The sequence below is a fragment of the Xenopus laevis genome, chromosome 8L, assembly GCF_017654675.1.
Source record: "Xenopus laevis strain J_2021 chromosome 8L, Xenopus_laevis_v10.1, whole genome shotgun sequence".
In the NCBI taxonomy this organism is placed as follows: domain Eukaryota; kingdom Metazoa; phylum Chordata; class Amphibia; order Anura; family Pipidae; genus Xenopus; species Xenopus laevis.
This window is the reverse complement of record NC_054385.1, coordinates 58,595,646-58,606,659: the sequence shown is the minus strand read 5'-3', so window position 1 is coordinate 58,606,659 and position 11,014 is coordinate 58,595,646. Positions and strand designations below refer to the sequence as shown.

Sequence of the window (11,014 nt, the reverse complement as noted above, 5' to 3'; positions counted from 1 at the left end):
TGCGGAGATTGATGTTTTATTAGATGTTTATACCACCATACTTGAAACAGCTTAAAATAGCAGCAAGGTCTTTAAAACTAGCAAACAGCCTGCCAAAGCCATAATAGTAATACCGGTTTATATAGAGGTTTCAATCAATCAATCAATCTTTGGCGTTATTTTTTTTGTTTTGCAGAGATATGAAACTTCCTGCCATGTGCAGTTTTTTTTCCGTCTGTGGCATGTATGAAACCAGCATTTCCAGATAAAACAGGAATGTTTTTTTTAGAACTGATATAATTTTAAATAAAAATTGTTACAAAAAAAATTAATAATATTCATGCAGGCCTTATACAAAAAGGGGAAAAAATATTTTCAATGGTTATGCTTTGAAACAAGATACAGGCAAAAATGCATTCATACTGAATACTAAACAGAAGACGAGGGTACAAAAATACTTATTGCTGTTAAATAGTAGCAATGCTCGGACCATTACGGATTAGAGGAATGTAAAAGACGACAGACTGGTTTAAATAAAATTGGGACCTTTCGGGAAAGATTTGACATTAGTTTGCACAGAACTTTGTTGACAGTTAACAAAAGATCTCAGGTATTACAGATATTTCTTCTCTGCTTGGTCTTTTAAGGGTTACAGGTTGCTTTCTTTACAAAATACCGACCCTTCTTTAGAGTTACTAAATAACTGGTATAAGTGTTATATTTCTGCATTATATGAATACTGTTCTGATAAGATAAATGATGACAACTTCTAAAATGTCTGCATAAGTCTGCATAAGTCAGCCATGTGCTTGAGAGCAACATGGATGCCAGGACATGCCCTCTTTTATCCATCTTGAACATTATACTTGTAAATCACTGACAAGGTAAAGCCCTAGCACTAACCCACAGAGATGAAACTATGAATTAAGATACACTTTGAGAATAAAAATCCCTCTGCTTGTGTTTTTCCCCCACAAGATTTGTAGCCAAAAAGAAAAAAGGACATGACAAACAAGAGACACTGTGCATATTTTAGTGTTTAAGACTATAGGTATACAGCATAAATCTACCACCCTTTGAAACTATGGGGTCAGCACTTTGTATATAAAATCTTTCACTACAAACGATCCTAACATCTGACTGCACTGCAATATGGGGACGCAGGATCGGATAGCAAAAGGTTTAAAACTGGAAAAGAAAAAGTCCAAGCATGAATGCATATTTGGTGTGAACTTGATGGTGATCAGGGAAAGAAAGCACTTGTGGCATTTAGCGCTCCTTCCTGAGAACTGGTAAGCTTCTAATGTTGGTAAAGCAAACCTGAAAGTCTTGCCACCTTTAGCAGTTCCTAAACCAAGTGTAAACTGCCAAATTGTGCAAGGGTTCAACCCTGGCATACCACGTGCTGTCTTCATGACATAATTATACTTTTTTCATTCCACGGCCCATCAGGCAGGCAAAGACCGTCATAACCATCTTGGGTTTCACTTCCACGAGGTCCTCTGGGAGTGCATATATTCTAGGACCAATCCTGCGAGCCATGGATATTGCATATCTGGTGGGTGAAAAAAATGATAGCTAAGGCATATGACATTCATGTACAAAAGACCAGTAAGACAAAGTAACATATGGTTCTATATAGAATCATTTGCCTGTTAGGGACTCTTTGGTAGAGGATTGCATCTACATGGCAATCCGGTTCTCTGCAGATAGAATTCTGGTTGATTTTCAGCCAGGTATCAGTTGGGAAGGTATTAAACAGGGCACCATGCAGAGCCAACTCAGCTATTATTAGACCGCGTATGGCCATCATTAGTGATTTTGCTTATTCAGTACATGGATTCTAGCATGAACCAACAAACTGTAAATTTCACAGACCAAATAGCATAACTTAACAAATATAGGTTGAAGGAAAACATTAATACAACAGAATTGTACAGAACACTACCAGTTATCCCGAATGCTCGGGACCTGGGGTTTTCAGATAACGGATCTTTCTGTAATTTGCATCTCCATACCTTAAGTCTAGTAGAAAATCATTTAAACATTAAATAAACCCAATAGGCTGTTTTTTTACTTCCAATAAGGATTGATTACATCTTAATTTAGATCAAGTACAAGCTACCGTTTTATTATTATTACAGAGAAAAAGAAAATAATTTTTAAACATTTGGATTATTTGGATAAAATGGCGTCTATGGGAGATGGCCTTTCAGTGATTCAGCTTTCTGGATAACAGGTTTCTGAATAACGGATCCCATACCTGTACATTGTACTTAAAATGCATATAAACAATTTCAGATTCTGGTTTTAGTGCCTTTAAAATATAGAAATCATGCACAATAACAAGTCAGAAGTTTAGTGGTTTGGCTCTCAAGGGATGCACATTCAAATCTGAAAACAAATTGCATTGTGCATTTACAAAAGGAAATCTCACTTTCAGTTGTCTAAAGCTTTAAAGTCGCATGGAATTAATTGATTGGATTTGATTCATCCAGGTGCTTAGGATTTGGCAGAATCCAAAAGCTGAAAAGAGTGAAGGGGTTTTGCCGAATCCTGAACCAAAGCCTAGATTTAAATGGACAGTATACACCCATTTTCAATATGTATAGAGCTTATGCTGAAAATACTTTTTGCTTATTGTTTTAATTAAAAAAAAAAAAAAACTAACTTTTTTTTTGGTTTCTGGCACTAAACAAAAATATGAAGTCAGTTTCACTTTAGTACTTCCTGTCACTTCCGGAGCTGATAAAACTAATTACCATTCCACTGGGAAACCTCAGCCAATAAGCGTCTCAAAGGCTGCTGCTTTAGATAAGAGAAAGGTTGTTTGTTTAAAGGAATTGTTCAGGGTAGAAATAAAAACTGGGTAAATAGACAGGCTGTACAAAATAAAAAATGTTTCTAATATAGTTAGTTAGCCAAACATGTATAGGCAGATTTATCAAAGGTCGAAGAGAAGGTTCGAAGTTAAAAACTTTGAATTTCGAAGTCATTTTTGGGTGCTTCGACCATCGAATAGTCCAACTTCGATTCGAAGTTGAAAACAACTTTGAAATTCGAATATCGAAATTTATCATGCACGGTCTCTTTAAAACTACGACTTCGACCATTCACCACCTAAAAGCTGCTAAAGTGCTGTTTTAGCCTATGGGGGACCTCCTAGAACCTGTATGGAGGCAACTGGGGGAGTTTGGGAGATTGAAGGTCGAAGTTAAAAGTAAACCCGCTTCGACCCCAAAAAACTTCGACCACCGTTCGGTTGGTCTTTTTTTTTTTAACTTCGACCTTTGATAAATCTGCCCCATAATGTATAAAGGCTGGAGTGACTGGATGTCTAACATAACAGAACACTACTTCCTGCTTTTCAGTTCTCTTGGTTTCCACTGAGTGGTTACCAGGCAGTGACCAATCAGTGACTTGAGGGGGGGCCACATGAGTCATAACTGTTGCTTTTGAATCTGAACTGAATGCGGAGGATCAATTACAAACTCACTGAACAGTTATGTCCCATGTGGCCCCCCTTAAAGTCGCTGACTAACTCAGAGTTAGAGAGCTGAAAAGCAGGAAGTAGTGTTCTGGTTATTATGTTAGACATCCTGTCACTGCAGCCTTTATACATTACATTTTTGGCTAAACTAAATATATTAGAAACATTTTTTATTTTGCACAGCCTATCTATTTACCCAGTTTTTATTTGTACTTATGTTTTTTGGTGTGTATTACCCCATTAATGCATCCCTACAACCCAGAGCAAGTGCAGCCTGGGCTCTGTTTCTAGCAAAGGATTTTCAATATAGCACAGCAAAAGTTCTGTAATGAACACCTGCTCGTGAATGCCATGCAATGAAACAGCTGCCATGGAACCTACACCTCACACAAAAAGAGCAATGCTACAAACTTACTTGGCATTCTCGTGTTTGTCTTCGTCAGTAAGATTGTCATCGCTTTTCACTAGTTCATAATTAATGCAGCCTGGCTGGATGGCATCGATCAGGTCCACTACTGCAAAGCTTGTGCAGATAGTTTTGTCCTGTATATAGAACGATATATTAGATAACTGTGGTCTTACCTTACTTATTTAAATGGGGTAGTGTTAGTAAGAGAAAGATCAGATCATAAGTATTCATTGAGATGTTCATAAGTTCAGAAACACAGGACCTTAGAAAAAAGGCCAATTGTCTCTTTACAGAATTTACTGTATATGGGAGGGGTGTTCCTGGTTTTAGCATTGAGTGGGATGTTTAAGTATTTAACATTAAACCAAAGTATCTTGGATAAAATGGCTATCTGCCTTTTGTCAATCCAGCAGCTGACGATGTTGCTCTCAAAGACAGCAGATGTTTGAGTCTGAAACAGTGTTAAGTGGCCTTTTTTCTGAATGATAAAATGCCCCTTATTCTTGACCACCAAACCAATTATAAAAAAACAAAACTATCAAATATGCCTGTTCTGAAATGGAAATATGCCAGTTAATAAACATGGTGAAAAGTGGTAATGATACCAATGATAAATGTAGGGAGAGTGTGATATCAAAAAACAGGCATTTTGGGAATTGTTAGATTTTTATAGCACCTATTCTGCTAGATATTTGCCAATGGTGTAAATTAGATAAAATAGTATTTACCTTAAAGTTCTGGATTGAGGTTTTCTTCCCAGCATCAGCAAGTGTTCTGTTCACCCACTTTACAATGATTTCATCATTAACCTTCTGTCCCTCCCCAAGATCCTCCAAGACATTCAATGTGTACCTGAAGAAGGAAGCCATACTCACATGAATCAGCGCAGACATAGCATTATTAGCACAAGGATGCACATAACCAGTAAAAACAATTGAAGAGTACCAGAACTCTGGTTGCGGTTTATAAAAAGTAATACTGTATATATACATATACACAGGAGAGAGTGAGAAAATACACAAATGCATACATTTCTAATAGTGTTACAGTCAGAGGAAAGGGCATCCTGACCAAATATTCACCTAATAATGATTATAAATGATAACATTTCAGAATACAGCTTCTATTTACTCACCTTCTCATCAGCTGCCAGACTAGTGCCAAAGTCAGAGTTGGGTTTCCATCATTAAGATCTTGTCCTCCAATACCCACCAGAGAGAACTTGGCGGGATGTTTGCCCAAGTCGACTGCATAGTTGCAGTTCTCAAGCTGGAATACAAATAGAAGAGGCCCTATTAACTGTGGTATCATATCTTGGTTGAAGGGTCAGATAAGGGGGAAACTTTTTATAAAAGCCATAAGGGTCTACATTTGATGCCCCATTTTGTGTTAGGGAATGGCAAAACTTTAACTATGAAATCTCCCAGCACCTAGTTCCGCATAAGGTTCATATGGTTTATATTGGATATACCTTTTTCATGTTTGCCCCAAGTTTAGGGTATGGTGGCTTGTTCACTTTACTCCAGTCGACTGGGACTTTGATCTTGTCATACAACTGCAATATGACAAGGGCATCTTGTAGGTCACTGAAAGAGAGTTCAAACCATCAGTATCAACACAACCATGATCCAGTCAATTCAATTCATGTGTGCTTCAAAAGTAGCACACGGCTCTTTGCAGCCCCAAGTGCACTCTGTACCATCTGCCAGGGTGGAACAGACTCAGATCAACAAAAGCAGCAGCACACTGGTGATTTGAAAAAAGTGAATCTTTACAAAGTGCCTTCGACAACGTTTCGGGCTACTATGGCTTATTTGTCAAGTTTACATTAACAATACCAACATGTGTTTACCCACCGGAAGAGGAGGGGCCACAACTGGTCACCTCCATACTAAACATAATGCAGAGTGCAACATTTTAATATCTCAAAATCACAGTGAAATGTATGCCTTATATTTATACATTGTACCAAAAAGTTAGTATGTGTCATACTAAATTATGAAAAACATTGTAACAATGCCATTTGAGTTACAAAACAGTGTCATGAAAAATATCTTGAAAAACATTTCTTTCTGGCTCCAATGCTGAATTCAAGGGACAGACTCGCCAGAACTACTCTGGATCTGGAGCTTAAATGTTTTTCAAGATATTAAATAGAAAGATACATTGAAGTAACATATTAAAGTACTGCCCTATGTTTTGCAACATTGTTACAATGTTTTTCACAATTAACTATGACACATACTAACTTTTTTGGTACAATGTATAAATATAAGGCAAAATTTTCACTGTGATTTTGAGACATTAAAATGTTGCACTGTGCATTATGGGTAATATGGAGACCAGTTGTGGCCCCTCCTCTTCCTGTGGGTATTTAAACATATGTTGGTATTGTTAATGTAAGGCTTGACAAATAGCCATAGTAGCCCAAAATGTTGCCGAAGGCACTTTGAGTAACGATTCACTTTTTTCAAATCACCGGAGTTGATCTGTTGATTTGAACACAACCATGATCCATTACTAGCAATAGGATAAGCCATGCACAGATAACTACTGTCATTTTGTTATCAGCTTCAGCAACGTTGCCATTATACATACTTATACAGGTGGTTCACATGTGGATTCACTCCCAAGGAATTCATCCAGTTCCGGAATGTTCTTTCTTCCCGTGTTTCTCCTGAAACAGCATTAAAACAGCAAAATGAAAACATTTGCATATATACATTAGAGGATCCACTGGAGATCCAGTCAATGCAATAAAGTTTTAGGATTTATTAGAGATGCATGGCACTCTAATGCTTCAGCATTCTATGGTCCAAAACATTTAGTGCTATACATTTGTAATAAATACTAGTTGATACTGTATGAGGAGTGGAACTACTAATAATTAATGCTGTACAGTGGGACCTATCTATGGATATTGGAAGCAACATTTGTATTGATTTAGCAATCAGTTTCCTACTGGGTACCCACTGCATGCAATACAACTGAAGTCCAGAAGATGGCAAACGTCTACCTTTCAAAAATAAGTTCCTAGTTTTGCATTACACATCTAAATGTAACGCCAAGTGATTTATTGTAGTTGCCAGACAACTAGAACTAGATATTAAGTAAATGCTTAACACTTCCACTACTGTAGCACCCAATCTATTTCTGAACTTTTGGGGGTTGTTCAGGTTTCCCACAGAAGGGCAAGCAAAAATGAGAACTAACTGAACAACAGATACTAGCAGATTCACAATCAAATCTTTCCAATACACACAAAAAAAAATGGTTTTGTGACAACTACCGTAGTTGTATACACTGGAGAAGTATGAATAGGAGTTATTTGGATAAGGCTTCTGCAAAACACACTTGTGGCCTATTTTAATCACAAAATAAAAATATCCAATTGGAGTAGGTGCTCTCACCTTAGGGAATACATCTAAAAAGGGCCTGTCATGAACCCTTATATATCACTGTTGCTGCTTCTCAAGCTTTCAGTACCACATCAAAAGGAAGCTCAACCTGTGACCGAATAACTGTTTTGTGTACGAAACGACATTTTTTACCTACTTTATAAAAATCAAAGCAGGACATTAAGAGTTCCAATACATATAGAGACAGTTAAAATTCACCGAACTAGCAGACAGACTAGTCATTTAAAGCTTTGCATTACCATTAAAAGTAAATTTTTTGTACAAAGCCAAGTCTACAGTTAAAAAAACAGGCTTATCCATCCTTTTGACAGCTACAGCATGACCCAAAATTCCAAGCACTGCATAGCTGGGAATCAATTGCAGTGTTACTCCGGCTTAACTCCATATATCTTCACTCAAGCTACTAATTACACCTAATGTAAGGTTCAGAACAAAATAATCACCTTCAAGCAGTGTCCAATCAATGTCCTGGTTCACTGGTTTGGTAAGTGCTGGGTACTTGTTGAACAGGTTAGCAACAAAAGCCAAGTTTAGTTTAGGGTTGCCACTGACAACATCAGCAGGCGTGACAAACTGTCTGCAGCCCAACCTGTCTGCCTGCTGTAACATGTACTCTGCTCTCTTCAGATCATCCTTTTCCTGTAGGATCAAACACAATATTGTATATTAGAAGTGCAAAATCTTAGGAATTCCCACAAACATGTTGTGTTAGTAGACTGAAAGCACACGGGCTATAGTCTAAGTCTATAAGAAACGGTTCTGTATTATCAGCAAATAAAAAGCAAGCAAGAATGAATATCTGTTGCTGAAACTTAAATGTGTCTTGGCCAGCGGGGCTGACTAAATGACTCCATGCTTCCATATGGTGCTAAAACACATGGTTCATTGTAGTACAGCTGGACACATAATTATACACTATACATTTATTTCCTGTTTCACTGTAAAACATCGGATTCATTTATATGGTGACTGCATAAAGACTAGGAACAATTCTGGCAAATCCATTACATCTGAAATAAATGAGGCCTTATGTGGACAATTGCAGACTTTTTGCAGGCATTATTGCCTTGGATTTTACACAAGCATATTAATGAAAGGACCTCCATTATACTCAACATAGTGCAAGCAATAAAAACAGGAATAATGTGTATATAGTTTGAGTAATGGAAAGTTCCCTTTGCCCTTACCTTGAGGCAAAAAGCATATGTATTGTGTGAGCACACTCCATTTAATGGAGTCTAGCTGTACATGTGAACCCACAGGGGGTTCTTCTGCTACATTTTACTCCCTCACACACACACACACACACACATGTAATAGCAGAACAGCTGAAAGATTGTTCTGGACCAAAATGATTATGTAATATAAATGCATACAGGATATGTCCAGTTCCACATTGCTTTTATTATCATCATCATCATCATCATGTATTTTTAGAGTGCTAACATATTGAGTATAAACCACAAATGGACCTTAGATTACAAACATGTCTCAGCAATCGGGGGTATATCTAGTCTATTCCACAATATACTTACACTGAAGCCAGACATATTAATGTCGATTTTCTCTTCTCCCTCTTTCTGTCCTTTGGGTGCAATCTGATTGAGAAGATGGAAGTAGGCTCTTGAGTCCTTAAAGGGATGGAAAGAAAAAGCAAAATTTAATTCCACGGGGTTACCAAAGAGCAGATAAATAAAAAGTGCTGAACTCTAAATAGAATTACATAAAAATACATGACAGTTCTTTCCAAGAAAGCTTTTTTATGTTTTGGTGCTTTGTAATGTAAACGGTGAATATACATAAATTTTAGTATTGAATAAAATCTTTACGTTTTCAATATAATTTAAGATCATGCTAGTTTGGCATGGCCTGCTGTAACTGAGGCAGTAGGCAGTCATACCTCCCGGCATTTGGAAAATAGAAAAAGAGGGAAGAAAAGATTTGCCTCGCTTAGCGTGGCAACATTTTTGACCACGTCCATTTTATGTTAAAGGCCAAATCCATTTTACAAAATTTGGCAGGCTATGGAAAGTTTGAACACATTTCTGCGAGTTTTAGGGTTAGATTTTGTGTACAGTTTTGATAATGAATGTGAATAGCTTATCTTATAAATAGTTACAATTGTATCTTTGCTAAATTGTTATAAATGTATCTAAATGCTGCTATCACTATGTGGGCTGTCTGCCAAAAACCTCTATTTTAATTACATTTTAGATACTTATCTCCTGCACTGAACAGCCTGAAAAAGATACAAAGAAATTCATGACATTTCAATAACAATCCCGGACTTCGGGTTGAGCGGTCAAAATCAGGACTAATCCGCGAAAAAACTGGATAGTTGGGAGGTATGGGCAGTAACATGTGGCTGACAATGACATATACCAGAAAAATCAGCAACTGGAACAACCCCATAGCCCTGCTATTAATCGAAGCTTAGGGTTGGTATTGCCCTGCATATTTCAGCAAGAAAATGTTAAGTTTAGTTCCCCTTTAACGGTACCGTTTTCCAGTTTCTAATATGCAATATTTTGTTCTCCCACTATTTTGCCACTCAAGCTAATAGACTCCTTCCTACCACTATACAGACAGCCTACACAATCTTTTCTACAATGTAGTCAGTTTAACCTGTTCTAGCCTATGTTCTTTCAGCTCACACTGCAGCCTTATCATATCACATACCGGTACATCTACTACAGCTGGGCCTGCTGAAGAGTCTTGGGAAGATTGTTAGAATACATATATTCTCATTAGCATCTTATGGACAAAGCCATAAACTGACAATTCCATTAAAGATAAAGACCTGAAGATAAACTCAGCCCCTGTCCCTTAACACAGACTTTACATTTTCCATTTCCCACATATGGGGAAGATGAGCTGTGGCTTGTTTCATCTGCTTTCTACACTGTTGTACTGATGTTGATGATTTGCCAAGGGCATTTCACCCTCAATAACAGTAAAGTGAAAACTTCTGAATCCCTCAATATTTCTTCCAAAAGGGGAAAGCAATTATATACCTTGACAGACTGACCAAAGTCCATAAGCTGAAGAAGGAAGGAAAGCATGAAAGGAAGAAACAGTTATCCAGTTGAACGCATTAGAGGGAAAACAGAAATCATCGGTTAGATCCAATAAAACAAATTCCCACTTGCCAATACTTTTTGCTGACACGGTAGGTAAGAGAAGGGGTGTGTAAGATATACATGTAGTGCCTAAAGGGAGTGAATCATTATATATAGAGCAAAAGTAAGCAAGCTGTGGCTTTTCTAACTATTAAAGAATAATTTTCATCAACAAATGAGGCTGTAGTTCATCAGCAGTGGGGAATGCAGAGTTTGAGCTTTTCGGACATTGTTTATTTTGTGGCTTGGGGACTTTGGAAACTGCCATACAACAAAAAATCTTGCAGAGCAGCATGTAAATGGAAACATAAGCAGTCAGTGCCACACTAGTCCCCACATGCACCATTTCCGGAATGTTATATAAGCAAATGCGTTGGCATTGCTAGGGTGAATGAAAACATTATCTTCTACAAATTAGGACACACACACAGTAATTGGCATCGTATAACATGTATCTTGCTACAATTAATCACAAATCTAGGTTGCACAAGAGAGTATAATTACAATATATTTTTCAAATCCTTTCTATAAACTCATTGTAGTTGTGCTTAAGTAAGTGTGCAAACAATGGGATCTTTCTTAAGTTTAATGCCTGTCA

The 11,014-nt window shown here is 37.3% G+C and overlaps 1 protein-coding gene across 3 annotated transcripts in view; it reads right to left on the bottom strand.

Annotated features, from left to right (window-relative positions):
• Positions 1–11,014, bottom strand: part of pls3.L (plastin 3 L homeolog) — a 46,498-nt gene continuing 35,484 nt past the window's right edge. For all 3 annotated transcript variants that reach the window (XM_018228767.2, XM_041571950.1, NM_001090112.1), the window contains 8 exon segments: positions 8,833–8,928; positions 7,741–7,936; positions 6,477–6,555; positions 5,350–5,464; positions 5,014–5,147; positions 4,607–4,730; positions 3,885–4,012; positions 1–1,534 (listed from right to left, as the gene is read on the bottom strand). In XM_018228767.2, the coding sequence (XP_018084256.1) occupies positions 1,402–1,534; positions 3,885–4,012; positions 4,607–4,730; positions 5,014–5,147; positions 5,350–5,464; positions 6,477–6,555; positions 7,741–7,936; positions 8,833–8,928 (1,005 nt within the window). In that variant the 3' untranslated portion in view covers positions 1–1,401.